The following is an 18,012-nucleotide window of genomic DNA, read 5'->3' as shown; positions in this document are numbered from 1 at the left end:
AAAAAAAAAAAAAGAGTCATCTAAGCCAGGCATGGTGGTGTGCACCTGTAGTCCCAGCTACTTGGGAGGCTGAGATGGGAGGATCATTTGAGGCCAGGAGTTTTAAGACCAGCCTGGGCAACATAGCAAGATTCTGTCCCGGCCCCTCACCCTGATAAAAGGAGTCATCTAACGTTTATTCTTTCTACATCTGGGAGGCCAGGATATGGAACATCTAGAATTAGGAAGTTCCTTCCTTAGTGTACTGAGCCCTGACTACAGACTCTTTGGGGAGGAGGTTCTAGAAAGGAACAGGAAGGCTTTCACTTCGTTTCTCTTTGGCTTTTCTACCCTGACCTCTCTTCCCTGTCTACTATTCCTAGCACTTTCTGCCAAGGGTCCAGGGTTGGCCCCACTGCCCTTCCTTTCAGTCTGATGGTTAGGCACAAGCATCATTCCAACTCCAGCTGTGGCACCCTAAGCCATGGCTCTGTTTTAACAATCAGGCTGTTAGCATCTGGACTCCCTGAGAACCGCAGGGTGATTGGGCAGGGGTGGGGTTGAGGGGAGCAGTACTGATGAATCTTGGCTGGAGAAATACATGCATTGCCTCCTTCATACACTGTCTGCAGGAGGATGTAGGGAGCCAAGGGGTCCACAGGCTGCACCAACCCAGCCCCAGAGGCAGGACAGAAATCAACACTCTTCTCCACTGTCCTATACAAATTCAGCCCAAGCTTTGAAGGGTAATGCCCATCAGAAGTTAGAAACTGATAGGCAGAGCCCTAAGTCCTCAGAAATCAAGAAATGGCCTGTGGAGATGAGTGTGGGATATGTGGGAGGCTGGGGGAGTGACCTCCTCAATGCTCCTGCAAAACAGAGCTGGCCTCCCACCCTGCTGACCTTGCCCCACTCCTCAGGATCTTCCATCTGAGGGCTGATAGATCTCATCACTACCTTTTGGATCTGAAGGGGACAGACCTTGACTTCTGTCCCAGAGTGAAGATATGAATACAGCCTTAGAAAAGGGTCAGGGTCAGTGATGAAAAGGAGGTGGCAATGGATTGGGACTCACAGTGGTTTTTTCCAGGCAGTGCAGCAGGTGATGATGCTGGCTCTCGATGAGTGAGGTGGTCTTGCCCATGTGCTCCTCTTCTGGGGTGCCCTAGTGAAAAAGGAAGAGAGACTGAGTAAAAAGTTGGTGGCTCTTCCTCTCTGCAGCTCCTTCATTTCTCCACTAAGGGTTAAAGGGCAATAGAAAAATCAAATTTTTTTATTTGACCAAATTTCAGGGTCAGCATTGAACATGCTAGCCTTTGGGCTCAGGGGCCCTTGGTCTAAACCTGGTTTAGAGGTAGTATTGATAATCCTATGGGAGGGGTGTGTGAACAGGGGGGCCACTACCTGAGGAAAGTTTGGAAACATGTCCTCCTTGGGGTTCCTACTGGGGCTCTGGGGTGGAAGGGCTGGTGTCCCCGGAAAGAGAAAACAAGCCCATCTGCCCCTTGACATTCCCCAGCCCAGGTCCTCTAGACACCTACCGTCAGCTCCAGTGCCTCGTTGAGAAGCCCATTGCGCTTGCTGTGCAGGTATGCATTGGAACTGCCTGTTTTGGCCACACGGATCCTGGCAAGGCGGGCCTTCTGTGATTGGCAGAGACAATAAAAGAATGAGGGAGACCATGATACAGAAAGACGGCAAGCCTGATAATACCTGATGAAGGGGATGAGGTTGTTTCTCTCCAGTTTCATGCATCTCCAGTTATAGATCCAGGGATTTGGTCTGAGACGTTGTGTACCTACTTTGTACAGCTTGGTCGGGTCAGAATTCCCAGGAGTTTCCACTCATCTCTCCAGCCTGAGTATAATCCTGGCAGGAGAAATATCACTCATCCAAGCTCTCTACTCCCAAAGGTTTCATGACCTTTATCTACTCAGTATTGCAAAATGCCATGTGCTATACAGTGGGGGTATATCCTATCTCTAACTAGGCTGCAAACTCCTTAGAGGAATGTATATGATAGCTGTCCTGATTCTCCTCTAGGGAACAGTACAGTATTCTGCATATAGTAGTTCCCTAAATATTAATTATGAGAAAAGCAAGGCATGTGCCTATGTGCCCTTCAATACTTCTTAACTCCTCTGCAACTTTTTTCTTAGCACTTATTACTAAGGTAATTCATGTTTCATATATTTATCTTGATACTTTCTCTTTCTCTCCACTGAAATGTAAACTCCTCACATTTCCACTGAAATGTAAACTCCAAGGCAGGGGTTTTTGCCTTATTTACTGATGTACCCCAAATAAACAGTAGGTTCTCAATTTTTAAAGTTAATAAACATATTTACAATTGTATGTCTGTCTTTGGGAGTGGATTCATGCGTGTGTGTGTGTGTGTGTGTGCGCGTGCGTGTGTGTATATATATATATATATATACACACACACGCGCACACACACACACACACACGCATGCAGGTGCACACCACCATGCCTGGCTTAGATGACTCTTTTTTTTTTTTTTTGAGCTGAATATATATGTGTGTGTATATATATATATATATATATATATATATATATATATATATGTGTGTATATATATATATATATATATATATATATATATGTATATATATATATATTTCTTTTTTTTGAGACTGAGTCTTGCTCTATCACCCAGGCTAGAGTGCAGGGGCTCACTGCAACCTCTGTCTCTCAGATTTAAGTGATTCTCCTGCCTCAGCCTCCCGGGTAATTGGGATTACAGGCACCCGCCATCACACCTGGCTAATTTTTGTATTTTTGGTAGAGAAACGGGGTTTCACCATGTTGGCCAGTATGTTCTCAAAATCCTGACCTCAGGTGATTCACCCGCCTCAGCCTCCCAAAGTGCTGGGATCACAGGTGTGAGCCACTGCGCCCAGCTGCATGTGTATGTTAATATATATTTATTTTGCTGTGCATGACAGTGGGAATGAGCATAGGTACATGTCAGGGTTGACCTGGTATGTGTAAGAAGGGAGATGGGACACATTTCCACACACTACTTGGTTTTAACTAGGACAACTGAAACTCTCCGCAGCTCCAACCTGGGAAGCCTTCAGCGGAGAAGGTCCACTGCAGGAGGACTGCATGGTACCTCAGTACAAGCTAATCTCTTCTGCTTGCACAGGGAGAAGCTGAACACATTACACATGCTGGCTGCCCTTCTCCCTCCTAATGACTGTAATCAATGTTGCCATGACAGTAGCACAGCCAGAGAGAGGACTAAGGAAGGAGACTGAGAAGGAGAAGGGACTGGGTAGAGGTTTCCTGCTGGTTTAAAAAAATGCAGCTTGAGGTTTGGACTCTGTAGATCTAGTTATGGCCTCAGGCTCTTGCTACTGGAAGCAGAACAGCCCACAAGGATCACGGACCTATCCTGAAGTAAAATGTCCCTCCTACTTGGTCTCTCCAAGCCCACATGTGACTTCAGCATGGACTCTAAGCAGAAGAGTCCTAGGGTAATTGTGGCAATTTCCTCTTCTTGTCACCCACTCCCCAAGTGTCCTGCTGGGCTGGTTCATCTGCTTAAAGGAGGCCACGGCACAGGGGTTCAGGTGGTCAACAGAAGCACAAAGGATGTATATCTCTAGCTTCCTGGGAAGTATCTTCTTGCAGAAACAATTCAACTCCCTTCCCTGGCTTCTAGATATAGGGAAGAGGTGAGGACTTGAGCCTGAAAGATCTTCCCCTAAGTCTGAGGAAGACTGCTTCTCTTGATGAAGGAAAGAATAAAAAGGGGAACACGGGAGAGAAAGGATGATGGCAAATCAGCCCTATCACTCCTCCTCTCTACAAGCAGAGAACATTCATTTGTGGGCCAGGACAGTTCTACTCCATGGGAATCCTGCCCCAGCCCTCGCCTTGGCTAGATGTTTACATTTAAGCCAATTCCACATAATTTGAGGATGTGGCTGCATTTCCTTTGGGTGAGTGCTGGGTGTTGAGAATTTCATATGGAAATCCAATTGTGTCAAGCTCATTATAGTCTTAGATAATTTGATTGCACCACTTGGAGCCAGACCTTTCTCGTGTCTGGGGTCCATCTTCATTAGTTTCTAGAGATGAAAGATTCTCCTGTTCTTTTTTGTGGCATTTCTTTTAATCTTATCTTACCCTGGGCTCTATTAAAGCAACAGATTGTCATATCAAATGTACTGGATCATTTAATCACTTCCTACACAGGATAAAGAGGTTTGCAATGGATTTACAGAACCATACCCAGCATGTGAAATTTGGTGGGGCTCTATGGCTTGGTTTTGAGCTCTTAGGGGCTGGGGCATGTGGCTAATGCATATTTTTATCTCTAGCACCCAACACAGGGCTTCGCACTGAACAGGTGCTCAAGCAAAGTTTATGATGGCTGAGGAAGGAAGAAGATCCTACGTAGATGGCTGGACGGCCATGCTTATACAGCCACTGTAATGGGCCCAATCCTTGTACGGACTGCTCAATCTCACCCTCTTCCATGGCGTTAAAAACAATGTGGGAGTTAAAAAAGAGCTTGGAGATCATCCAGACCAATTCAAAGACAAAAAAAAAAACAAAAGGGAAGATGTGATGTGAGGGGAAGTGACTTATCCAGGGCAAGGCAGTGGATGAACAAGACTTCAGCTCAGGACCCTCCAACTTTCAGACCCGAATGCTGCTTCCAGAACTTTTTCCTCCTCCTTTCCTGAATTTCCACCATCAGGCAAGTTTCAAAATTTGAGAAAAACCCAGGAGATTGTATTTTCAACAAATGTGGAGAATCCAGAGTTGGAGGAGAGGGGACCTGAAAGGAGAAGGCTGCTACCTTGGGTACCGTTGCAGGCACCGTCTACGCTCAAGCCCATACTTCTACCAATCCTTGAGACACCTCTCACAATTCAGCACTTTCTTTCTGTTTGGCTAATGGGTGCCTTTTAGCCATGAGTATTTCTATCTCTTGGCCTGGGAGAGGCAGAAGGAAGAGAAACAGAAAAAAATGGAAAGGACAAAACATGGGCAATTGCATTCTTAGGCATTTATTTCAGAGAAATTAAAGCTTATGCTCACATAAAAACTTCTACATGATTGTGCACAGTAGCTTTATTTGTAATAGCCAAAAACTGGAATCATCCCAGGTGTTCCTCAACAGGCAAATGAACAAACCAGTACATCTGTACCTTGGAATACTACTCAGCAATAAAAACGAGTGAAATATTGATACAGCCACTTGGATGAAAATCCAGGAATCATATAGAATGGAAAAAGCCAATCCCCAAAGGTTACCTATTGCATGAATTCATTTATATAACATTTTGAATTGAAAACATTTTATAAATGATGGAAAAATAAATGGTTGCTATGGGTTAGGGACAGGGCAGGGCTAGGGCAGAAGGTGGGGTTATAAAAGGGCAACCCACAAGATTCTTGTGGTGTAAGAACTGTTGAGTCTCTTGACTGCGGCAGTGGATGCATGAACTTAACACACACACAAGCGTACCACGCACACACACACACACACACACACACACAAGCCAGAACAAGTAAAACTGGAATATCTGAATAAGATTGGTTGGTTGTACAATGTCTATACCCTGGTTGTGGTATATAGTACTATTGTTTTGTACAATGTTACCACTGGGGGAACTGCTGGGCAAACTTTACAAGGGATTGCTCTGTGTTATTTCCTACAACTACATGGGCATCTGTAATTATCTCAATAAAACATTTCATTAAAGAAAAGAATATGGGTATGTACCAGAACTCAAGATGGGGACCAAATGCCCCACTCCAGATGTTCCCCTCTCTGTCCACTGCCAGACCTCCCCTTATCTCCAGTTCACTTGGCTCAGAGGACACAGTATCTAAAGCAAATAGTAATAGACTAATCTTAGTAATAATCCCAAGCAAACTAGTCATGGGAAGAGGATGACGGCATTAATTTCCCTTTGAGGGAAGTTAATATAGCTACTCTAGCTCCCAAGTGTGTGGTCTGGGCTGAGAACTGTCATTAGCCTCCTGCCTAACCCATCTCTCCCTTTCCACCAAATTTTCTGGACCTGCTTGCCTTGACCCATGGTGAAAGACTCAGTGCTGGAGCAGCAAGTATTTTTTCTCTCTTACAGGAAGCCCAAGGTGACAGAGACAGAGCTGAGTAACCTTGAGGAGAAACAGTATCCAGGCGAGGTAAAAACATCGTAAATATTTACTCTGATTTCAAGGGGAGAGAGAAGAGGAAGAAGGAAAGGGGCAGGGAAGGAGGGATACTCATCTTTAGCAACTAGAGGAAGGAATAAGCCTAACTTGCTCCTAGATTTTAATTACACAGAATGAACTTTATAATGTCCCAGGGGAGAGCTGGGAACATGCCTGTAATCCTAGCTACTCTGGAGGCTGAGGTGGGAGGACTCCCTGACCCCAGGAGTTTGACTCCATCCTGGACAACACCGTGAGATCCCATCTCTAAAAACAATAATACATCAATTCCCAGGGGAGGGGAAGGTAGCTGTAGGAGCCATTGAGAGCACAGCTGGAATGGGCTGTCACTGGTGTGTGCACAGCCGTGAGCTGGTGTGTGAGCTGAGGATTCCTGTGAACCTCACCTGCCAAAAACCTGTGTCAGCCCCGGCCCCTTGAGGGCGGGGCCACTAGAGCATCCTTGGCCCCTCAGGGTCTCTGGTTCCTGAATGTGGGAAGGAGATCCCAGTCTTTCCCACCCCCTTATTTAGAACTGCGTAACAAATTTGGACTGTATTCAAATCTGCTGCCTGACTTGAACAGGGAAAGAGGGAAGATTTCCATTTCTGGGGTGACTGGCAGGGGACAGGAGGTAGGGAAACCCTGACCTTGGATGAAGAGGTAGGAGATAGGCGTGTATGGAACAGAAAGGATGATGGCACAGAGCCGGAAGATAAATCTTAAGATGGCAACCTACCAGACCAGGTCAGGATAAGTAAAAACACAGTTCAGCAGAGGCAGAGGGGACAGGAGGGCAAGGAAGAGCCAACCACAAAGGCACACAGAAGGTGATAGGCTAGAGGTGGGAACCAAATGGATTCACCATACAATCATATGTAAATTGTTATATGATAATTATACATTTTGAAGCTTGCTTTCATAACCTTTATAGCTTTGTGACATACACAGATCTGTTCTGAAATTCTGCATTTCTTCCTCCAGAACGACATTAACTTCCCTTTGAACCTTTGCACCCAAAGCAAGCCCTGCTAGTTGGAGGTTAACCCTGCAAGCAGAAGGCCAGTAGCAGGGATATGTAGCAAGGAAAGAATCTGGCTGCAATGCACAGGGCCGACCACGTAGTATGTGTTCAGTAAATGTTTGTGGAATAAAGGATAAAAGAAAGAATAAAGTAGGGAGACAAAACCCCAAGCCTCCGAAAGTCAATCTTTCAACAGCTTGCCTCCTGTCCATTGTCCTCAGAAAGGCTCTGGCCACAATCCCTGGGGGCTGAGATGCTGCTGAAGGGGCATCACAGTTCAGCCCAAATCTGAAGACAATTAATAATACCACTCCCCTCTCCCCTAACCCAGATATCCCTCTTCTGAGAGGAAACCTGGGGAAAGTCACTACCCAGGAACCTCATTGGCTAGATGCCTTAAAAATGCAAGTGAACAAGAGTTGGCTGAGTCGATGAGCTGTTCTAGAAAGAAGGTTCAGGGCTAGCTGGAAAAAGAGGCTTCTTTCTGAGCACTAAAGGCTTCAGACATTTTTCCTCATTGCATGGGCAGATGACCGTATTTTACCCTCTGCTGCAGTCTTCAGTAGTGTATATGGAACATAATCTAAAGCTTTCCTCAGGACTCATGGTTAGTCTCCTGATCTCCAACTGCAGTTAAGTTCTGTGCCTTTACCCTATGATATCCTGGAGATTCCTAAAGCCTCTTGTGCCATATGTCTCTGAACTAAGCGGCCTCAGGATGCTCTCCTTTCACAGTATTTATTTTTCTTTTCAACAAATTTATTTTTGTCACTGGGTTTTGTATAGGCTTTTATAGGATATTAAAAAGAGATTATGTTTCCTAGTAAGCTCTTGCTTGGCAGAGGGAGGCGTACAGGGACAGCTGAGTGGCAGTGGCTGAGGGAGTGGAGGTGGAGCCAGAGGCCAAGGAAATTGCCATAGAATGTCCAAAAAGGGATAATCAGCTTATAGATAATTGAGGGTTCATTGCATTTTGGAACTGACTGGGGCTGGAATTTAGGAGACTGGTGAGTGGGAAGGGACTGAAGCTACCTTACCTTGCAAAGCCAAAGGCTGTCTGTGCAGTGATCCTCCAAGAAGCTCTAGGCCTGGCTCCCTGACTGGTGCTCCCCCGCATCCTTTACACTGCCCCCCACATCCCTGCGTCTGAGGCTTACCTTTTGTGCTCTGCGTTTATCAGCTCTCTGATTCTGGTGGTAAATCCGGCTAAAGTTGGAAACAATCACAGGGACTGGCAGGGCAATGACGAGGACGCCACTCAAGGAGCAGATGGAGCCGAAGATCTTCCCTGCAATTGTCTTAGGCACCATGTCTCCGTATCTGAGAGAGGGAGAGAAACAGGGTGTAAGGGAGCGAGGGCCATTTGGGAAACAAGTCAGGCTTCCCTGCCAGTCATTCACCTATTCATTCATTCACTCATTCAGCAATTGTTTAGAGTACCTACTATGTGCCAGGTACTGTGACACAACCTGGGGGTGAACAAAAGAGACGACATTCTTATGTGCAAGGAGACAGCATCCTAACAAGACCATAAACAATTAAGTGAATACATAAAAAAGTTGGTTCTAGGAAAAGATGAGAGAGAGGTTGTGCATCAGATGGTGGGACTGAGGTCAGGAAAGGTCTCTCTGATGAGCTAACATTTAAGCTGAGAGCTGAAGGTAAAGGATCCAATCATGCAAAACACCTGGGGACAATGGTGTGCGGTAGAGGGAACAGCAAGTACAGAGGCCCTGAGGTAGCAGGAAGGGGTCTGGCCTGATGTAGGAATTGTCAAAGGGTCAGCAAGACTAGAGCCCGCAAGAGGACGGTAAGGCAGATAGGGCCCAGATCATGCAGCGTCTGACGGGCCACGGGGAGGAATATGGGTTTATCTTAAATACAGGGAGGTGCTATGAGGAGTTTTAAGCAGAAGAGCAACAGAATCTCATTTATGATAATAATAACAAATAACAAAGTTGCCTTCTATTCATGTGGATTTATAATTTACAAAGCACTTCTACATGTTTACCTCACATAGGCCCCATGAACCCTGTGAACTTTGTATTCTTATCCCTGTTGTACAGACGCAGGTACTGAGGCTAATTACGTGGACTGCCCTCATTTTCTCAGCTGGGATTAAAAGCTACTCTTCTTGCTTTTATCTATTTTCCAGTAGCCATAGCATCTCAGAGGGGGACCATGAGCTCTGAAGCTCAGCCCCTCACATCTGTGAAGCCGCGTTGGAACCGTGCCGGCTCCTCTCAGAGCTTGGAGAAACCCGCTTAAGTACTTCACACCCTAGCAGCTGCCCTCTGGGACCAGCTTGGCCTGGATCCTACTCAGTCCTGGGCAGGCAGGCCAGAGCCTCTGTCCTCAATCAATAAGACACTCTCCACAGTGGTTAAGTGTTTATTGAGATAATTGAAAGGCCTTATTAAGCAAAGGGCTATGATTACTCCTTTGGCCAAAGACAGAAACACCAACTCCCCTGTCTCTGTACCCTCTGGGTGTCTGGAGCAGAAACAAGCTTAGGATGACCAGGAATTGTTTCTGCTAAAATAGGCTCAAAGTCATTTGTCCTGAGGAGACCATGGAGCTTGGGTTTCCAGAGATGATGTGGAAGGGGATGGGGCAAGCTATTTCAGAAGTATGAACACCCAAGAAGTTTGTGGAAGACATGGCAGAAGTAGACAGGTATTTGGTGAATGAATGAATGAATGATCTCACTTAAGCCTCTCAATTCCCTTTGAAGTAGGCTCCTGTTTTGAGACTGTCTTCCTTCTCCTTCAGTGTCCATGCCCTTTGCCCTGGCTCAAGATTTCCTGGACATGCACCAGCATTGAGGCCTGTGATAGAGGCTTCTAGATCTTTGCAGCTAGAGTTGCCTCCTCCGCCATGATACTCAGGAGAGGCCTCCAGGGAAGTGGTTGAGAACGTGGATTGTGAACTTAGACAACGTGGGTTCAAGACTCACCCAGTTCCATAAAATAGCTGTGTGATCTTGGGGGAATGTTACTCTGGGCCTCAGTTTCCTTATCTATAAATTGAAGATAATAAGAGTAACCTAGATCATAATCCTATTGTAACATATACAGCTCTACAAACAATAAATACTATTACTTTTAGCTAGGTATTCTGAAAACCACAGTCTCTGTTGATGAGAAACTCTAAAAACACAGTTGGTTTTCCCAAGTTCAAATAGCCCCAGTGATGAAGAAAAAGTGGCTGCCTCTAAGATATATCACCTTAGCTGGGATTTTCAGATGACATAACTGAAGGCCCGTGGGCACGGGGCTGTGGATGAAAATAAAGCATGGCAGGAATGTGGAAGAATAACATCAGGAAGGCTGCATTTCAGAGTGACTGAGGCTGGTGAGGAATGCTAAGGACAACAGAAAGATTGTTTTATCCATTTGAAGAAAAAGAGAGAAGGGAAGCCATGCCTCCTGCTGGGGCAGATGGTCTGCTAGTGACAGATGACAGGGAGAAAGCCGAATAATCCACACCCAGACATCCTCTGCCTTCTCCACCGAGAAGGAGGAGCTGCGTCTTGGAGAGGCTGGGACAAATGCTGAAAAGAAGGATCCGGAGCTTAAAGTAGGAGACGGGAGAGCAGGCAAGGGTCCAGCTGAATTCAGTAAATTTACGTCACAGGCCCACATGAGTCCCACCCGGGAGACAGGAGGAATGTGCAGATGGGGCTGCAGAACCACTGCCCTGGATCTTTGAGAAATCATGGTGCAGCAGAAAATTGCCAAGAGACAAGAGATGGAAAAGAGTTGTATTGAATTTTTAAAGAAGGCAAAAGGAGAAACCACAGACCAATAGGCTGGGCATCCATAAATTCTGCCATCAAATTGCTGGCAGAATTTGAGAGCAGATTATTAAGTGGACAGCTTGTGAATACTTGGAAAATAAGCTGTATTGGTTCTCTAGGCACACATTTTGCCAAATTAACCTTATTTCTTGTGGTGACAGTGAGGTTGACTGGTTGGTAGATCAGGAGACTGCTCCAGACCAACTGAATCATGATTTTAACAAGATGGGTTCTTGTCCCAGTTCTTTATACCCTTGACAAGCTGGAGGAGTATGGTGTGGATAGCAGTATGGTTAGCAGGGTTTACACAACCACGTCCAGTCTTCTGGCACTTCTCAAAGATTACCAACTGTGGTCCTATGCCAGCAAAGGAAGTTCATGGTTTTCATGTTAAAACATCTCCTTTAGTGAAAAAGTAAATAAGTAAATGAAAGAAAGAACAGATCTCAAGTTAGGTCTCCAGCGGTATGTTCCAGAATTTTTCATAAACTTATATAAAGCTAGAGGGAGGCAACATGGCCTAATAATTAAAAGAGGACACTGGAGTCCAACCTGGGTTTGAACTCTAGCTTACATTAGTTACCCACTAGTTAAGTGACCCTGGGCCATTTATTTAACCTGAGCCTGTATCACCTATAAAATGGGTTTTATATCCCCAGGGTTTTTGCAATAATTAATGAGATGATTCAGAAGAAAGCCTTAATTCAGTGTTTGAATAACTGTAAGTTGTCTAGAATTAGCCAGTGTAGTGGGTACCTATTGTTTTGTCAGCTGACACCCTAATAGGAATTGTGCCTCTCATTACCATGATGATGTAAACTGTTCAGATAAGCTGCCGTATTTCCCATGCCCCCATGCCCACTTGCCACAGTTAATGAGTTCAAAATAGGGCATCTTACCCATGCTGAGTCAATGACTTCCTTTCCTGGATTTATTTATTTTTTAAAGCGTTACTAGGCTAGGCGCGGTGGCTCACGCTTGTAATCCCAGCACTTTGGGAGGCCGAGACGGGTGGATCACGAGGTCAAGAGATCGAGACCATCCTGGTCAACATGGTGAAACCCCGTCTCTACTAAAAATACAAAAATTAGCTGGGCATGGTGGCGCACGCCTGTAGTCCCAGCTACTCGGGAGGCTGAGGCAGGAGAATTGCTTGAACCCAGGAGGCGGAGGTTGCGGTGAGCCGAGATCGCGCCATTGCACTCCAGCCTGGGTAACAAGAGCGAAACTCCGTCTCAAAAAAAAAAAAAAAAAAAAATTACTGAGACACAATTTACATACTACAAAATCCAACCATTTAAATTGTACATTTCAATGGTTTTTAGTATATTTACAAAGTTGTGCTTACATCACCACAGTTTAATTTTAGAGCACTTCATAACCTCTAAAAAAACTTGTACCCATTAGCAGTCAGTTACCATTCCACAGCCTACCTCTCAGACTTACACAACCAAGAATCTACTTTCTGTCTCCATAGATGTCCTCACATGGGACAATTCATGTGAACGGACCCATATATGTAGCTTTTGCTGTCTGACTTCTTTCACTGAATGTATTTTCAAGGTTCATCCATGTTGTGGCATGTATCAGTACTCCATTCCTTTTTATGGCTGAATAACATTCCACTGTCTGGGTATGCCACATTTTGCTAATTCATTCAAAAGTTGATGACATTTGGGTTGTTCCCACATTTGAGTTTTTCTGGATAATGCTGCTATAAACATTTGTGTACAAGTTTTTGTGTGAACATGTTTCCATTTCCCTAGGAGTCATACGGTAACTACGTTAAATAGTTTGAGGAACTGCCAAAATGTTTTCCAAAGTGGCTGTGCCATTTTACATTCCCACCGGCAATGAATGAGGCGTCCAATTTCTCTTTATCTAAGACAACACTTGTTATTGTCTGTCTTTTTATCGCTGTCCCGGTGGGTATTATCTCGTTATGGTTTTGATTTGGATTTTCCTGATGGCTGATGGTGTGGAACATCTTTTCCCCTTCCTTGGACTTTTACATTGGGATCAGATCAGTCTCTTTCAAAGAAGCCGACATTGCAACAGCAAAGCTATGGAGCTGTTGGCAGCCACAGTGTCTGCCCTGGGGAAAAGCAGGATTGCAGTCAGGGAGGAAGAAGATTGGCACTAGCAGGAGATGAGTGATGGAAAAGACAGTGACGGAGCTGGAGTTCCTGTTCTAATTCTTACCAAGGACCAGCTGTATCCCTGACTTTCTTGTCGCTTAGCTGTTCCATTCTTCCTTTGACTCTGCTCACTAACAAATTTTTGTTTAACCTGGGGTTAGAGGGCAGGTTGTTTTCATTGCCCCTGCTCTTTCCTTCACATCCTGCTCCTCCCAGGGTCAGGGAAGGGTGGAAGGGACAGTGAGGGTGGGGCGAGGGAAAGGAGGGCTCTGGAAGAGGGCTGCGAGGAGTCAGCGGGAACTTAACCCCTTCTCTCCACCTCCCCTCGGTGGCAGCAGCACAGCACAGTGGTTAAAAGTGTGGTCTGGGTATATATCCAAAGGATTACAAATCGTTCTACTATAAGGACACGTGCACACGAATGTTCATTGCAGCACTGTTTACAATAGCAAAGACCTGGAACCAACCCAAATGCCCATCGACGATACACTGGATAGGGAAAATGTGGCACATATACACCATGGAATATTATGCAGCCATCAAAAACGATGAGTTTGGGTCCTTTGTAGGGACATAGATGAACCTGGAAACCAACATTCTCAGCAAACTGACAGAAGAGCAGAAGATCAAACACCGCATGTTCTCCCTCATAGGCGGGTGTTGAACAATGAGAACACATGGACACAGGGAGGGGAGCACTACACACTGGGGCCAGTTGGGGGGAAATAGGGGAGGGACGGTGGGGGGTGGGAAGCTGGGGAGAGATAGCAAGGGGAGAAATGCCAGATGTAGGTGATGGGGAGGAAGGCAGCAAATCACACTGCCACGTGTGTTCCTATGCAACAATTTTGCATGTTCTTCACATGTACCCCAAAACCTAAAATGCAATAAAATAAATAAATGGGGGAAAAAAAAGATTCTTGCAAAATAATTCAAAAAAAAAAAAAAAAGTGTGGTCTCTGAGTGCCAGGCTACCCAGGGCAAATCCTGGCTCTGCCACTTGTTAGCTGGGTGACTTTGGCCATGACACTGAAGTCCTTTGTCTTCGCTTTCCTGGCATCGATCAATTAATAGTACCTATGTCACAGGGTTGCTGTGAGGGATTGAATGAACTATGTTTTGTGAAAGCTCAACCTAGCATATAGGAAAAGCTTTATTTATAAGTGTTTATTAAATAAACCCTGGGCCCAGACCATCATTATTTCTAAACTAGACTTATGCAAAAGTCTCTTAACCAGAGTTCTCACTTATACTTTTGTTATCCATATATACACATAAAACAATTACTTAATATACATAAAATTATAATGTAAATTATTATATATATATAAAATAGTATAAATTCCTGAGCTCAAGTGATCCTCCCACCTTAGCCTCCTGAGTAGCAAGGACTGCAGGTGGTTGCCACCATGCCCAGCTGATTTTTTTGTTTTTTGTAGAGGTGAGTTTCAGTATGTTGCCCAGGCTGGTCTGGAACTCCTGCCCTCAAGTGATCCTTCCATCGTGGCCTCTCAAAGCACTGGGATTTTGCAGGTGTAAGCAACCACACCCAGCCAGAAGCATATTTTAAAAATGTAAATCCAATCATGTAATTTCCCTGCTCAAAGCACTTCAATAAATGTTTGTTGAATGTATGAGTTAATGAGTAAATTAACTCAACATTGTTGCAAAGACTACATGCCTATTACACAGTAAAGGCTCACTAAATGGCAGCTAATTATGAGCATAATGACAGTGGTGTGCAGGACCCTTTATCCCATGGTCCCTCCTGGGGCCCACCTGGGCAGAAAACTGAAATAAGGGAGCTAATGGTGATTCTGTAAGTCCTAATGGCGTCTATGGCTTCTTTTCTCTGTGGAATTTTGAAGAAAGAGGAGGTAAAAAAAGAAAAAAAGGAAACAGTCATGGCTTAGAAGAAAAAAAATTTAAACCCATAGCCTTATTTCCTTTGTGTCTTCCTCTACTCATGCAAATAAGGACTCTCCTCTTCTCTCTACCCTGGCTTTGTGGGTAGGGACAGTAAGGGACAAGAAAGCTCTTCATGGAGGTGACATCCCAGGTACAGGCGAGCTGTGGTGCCCAGCCCAGAGTTCCGACTCACGCTCAAACCCTATCTGGGGCCAATGTGGAGGCAGCTGTTTGCCCTGAGCAGGCGGGGCTCAGGGACTCTGCTTCGGCTGCTCTGTCTCTCCCAGCACATCCTCGGTAATCCACAGTAATGTCTAGACTGAGGCAAAAGCAAGGAAGCTTACCCTCCTAATATGGAAGGCTAATTAATTTGTATTAGGGCTTAGGGATAATTAAACTTTTTATCTGAACTTAAGTTTCACAAACCACCTGCCTGGTACAATTAATTGCTCCCTTAATTTCCTTCTCCAGGTGCCAAGAGGTAAGTGCAAGCCAAGCTCCCCCATCCAGTTCTGCTACCTCTCAGGTGGGGGCATGGCTGCCTGTCTGGTGGGGAGTCCATTTTTTACTGGAGACCAGGGCACTGCTCAGTTAGGGCCCAGCTGCTGGGAACTCAACCAGGGAGACACATCCTCAATGAGCGTCTGCGAGGAAGATGTCTCAGCCCCATTGCCACACCCACTGCTGCACCCATTTCTCCACGGGGATGCCCCTGAACTTGGCTTCCTGGAGCTTCAGGGTTGGGGATGGGGGTGGGGCACAGAAGCTGTCCTGTTGGGTGGGCAGGGTGAGAAGAGTTCTTAGAGTAGGCTGGGCCACCATAGTGAGTTCCAGGGACTCAGACCTCTGTGGCCTCCTCCTTGTCCAGGGGCAAAAGACAACAGTAGATCATCATGGAAGACACCAAAAATATTAGCCAGGACTGAGTTCATCCTATGACAAACACCTGTGCAGCCTCTTTTCATGTCCAAATATCCTCCCATGGGTAGATACTATTATTATTCCCATTTTACAGATGAGGAAACTGAGGCATAGAGTGGTAAATATATGCCCAAGGTTACTTGGCTAGCCAGCTGCAGAACTGGGACACAGACCAGGTCCTTTTGATTCCAAAGTCCCTATGCATAGCCACTAGATATCTAGCCCAAAGCTATGGTTTCTGGGGAGCCAATATGGCAGGCAGCAGTCCTGGTAGAGAGCAAGGGAGGAGAACACTTCAGAGGCAACCAGCTCTAGGGCATCAGCCTAGCTATAATTCTACAAAAAAACTTTAGCCCTATGCTGTCAAATCTCAAGGTGGGAGACTTGGGAAATGAAATGAAACCCCATATCAGCTCTCCTTTCTATCACATGCACCCCCTACCCCCAACACACACCTCTGCTCATGTCTCTGCAGATGGGTGCTCTCCTGGGCTCACCTGCAAAGTGAGCCCCAGCAGTGAGCCAGGAGCCAAAAAGATGGGATGACTTTTAGGAATCTCGAACCCTGAAGATACCACCTGAGGGTGGACCCAGACAGAACGGATGAGGCTCAGAACAAGGTAATGTAATAATAATCACAATGGCAATTCAGTAATAATTTATTATTTAGCATCGGTATGGGCCATTTAGTCTTCATAACAACCTTACAAGGTACTATTAGCCCCATTTTTGAGATGAGGAAACTGAAGCTCAGAGAAGTTAAGTAACATGCTCAAGATCGTCGGCTTATCCAAGCCAGTGCTCCACACCAGGCTTGTTTGACTTCAGAGCACTCCTCTTTCTCACTGGAGGAGGAGGGAAATGAGCTGGGGACCTGGCCAATCCGCATGAGAAAGAACAGTCTCTTTGTGACAGAATGATTTATAATCCTTTGGGTATATACCCAGTAATGGGATTACTAGGTCGAATGGTATTTCTGTTTTTAGGTCTTTGAGGAATTGCCACACTGTCTTCCACAATGGTTGAACTGATTTACACTCATTCCCATAAACAGTGTATAATAAGCATTTCTGTGCAACCTCACCAGCATCTGTTATTTTTTGACTTTTTCATAATAGCCATTCTGACTAGTATGAGCTGGTATCTCACTGTGATTTTGATTTACATCTCTCTAATGATCAGTGATGTTGAACTTTTTTTCATATGATTGTTGGCTGCATGTATTTCTTTTGAAAAGTGTCTGTTCATGTCCTTTGCCCACTTTTTAATGGGGTTATTTGCTTTTTTGCTTGTTGATTTAAGTTCCTTTTAGATCCTAGGTATTAGACCTTTGTCAGAATCATAGTTTGCAAACATTTTTTCCCATTCTGTAGGGTGTCTGTTCACTCTGTTGGTAGTTCCTTATGCTGTGTAGAAGCTCTTTAGTTTAATTAGATCCCATTTGTCAATGTTTGCTTTTGTTGCAATTACTTTTGGCATTTTTGTCATGAAATCTTTGCCTGTTTCTATGTCCAGAATGGTATTGCCTAGGTTGTCTTCCATATCATAAAGACACAAGCATGTGAATGTTCATTGCAGCAGTAGTCACAATAGCAAAGACATGGAATCAACCTAAATGCCTATCAGTGGTATACTAGATAAAGAAAATGTGGCATATATGCATCATAGAATACTATACAACCATAAAAAAGAATGAGACCATGCCCTTTGCAGGAACACGGATGAAGCGGGAGGCCATTTTCCTTAACAAACTAATGCAGGAATGGAAAACCAAATATTGCATGTTCTCACTTTTAAGTGAGAGCTAAATGTTGAGAGTGCATGGACACATAGAGGGGAACAACATTCACTGGGGACTATCGGAGGGAGGAGGGAGAGGATGAGGAAAAATAATAATTACTGGCTTTAATACCTGGGTGACAAAATAATCTGTACAATAAACCCCCATGACACAAGTTTACCTACATAACAAACCTGCACTTGTATCCCTGAACTTAAAATTAAAGTTAAATTGAAAAAAAGAGAGAGAAAGAACAGCCTT

General features: G+C 44.9%; 1 protein-coding gene across 3 annotated transcripts in view; it reads right to left on the bottom strand.

The window, feature by feature from the left end:
• KCND3 (potassium voltage-gated channel subfamily D member 3) overlaps window positions 1-18,012 on the bottom strand; it is a 224,054-nt gene that overhangs the window by 8,862 nt on the left and 197,180 nt on the right. For all 3 annotated transcript variants that reach the window (XM_017524320.2, XM_017524321.2, XM_017524322.2), the window contains exons 3-5: window positions 8,363-8,525; window positions 1,521-1,622; window positions 1,055-1,144 (exon numbers count right to left, since the gene is read on the bottom strand). In XM_017524320.2, coding sequence (XP_017379809.1) covers window positions 1,055-1,144; window positions 1,521-1,622; window positions 8,363-8,525 — 355 coding nt within the window. The remainder of the gene's footprint in view (window positions 1-1,054; window positions 1,145-1,520; window positions 1,623-8,362; window positions 8,526-18,012) is intronic.

The sequence above is a fragment of the Cebus imitator genome, unplaced genomic scaffold (genome assembly GCF_001604975.1).
Source record: "Cebus imitator isolate Cc_AM_T3 unplaced genomic scaffold, Cebus_imitator-1.0 Scaffold32, whole genome shotgun sequence".
In the NCBI taxonomy this organism is placed as follows: Eukaryota; Metazoa; Chordata; class Mammalia; order Primates; family Cebidae; genus Cebus; species Cebus imitator.
This window is presented reverse-complemented; position numbering and strand designations above follow the sequence as displayed.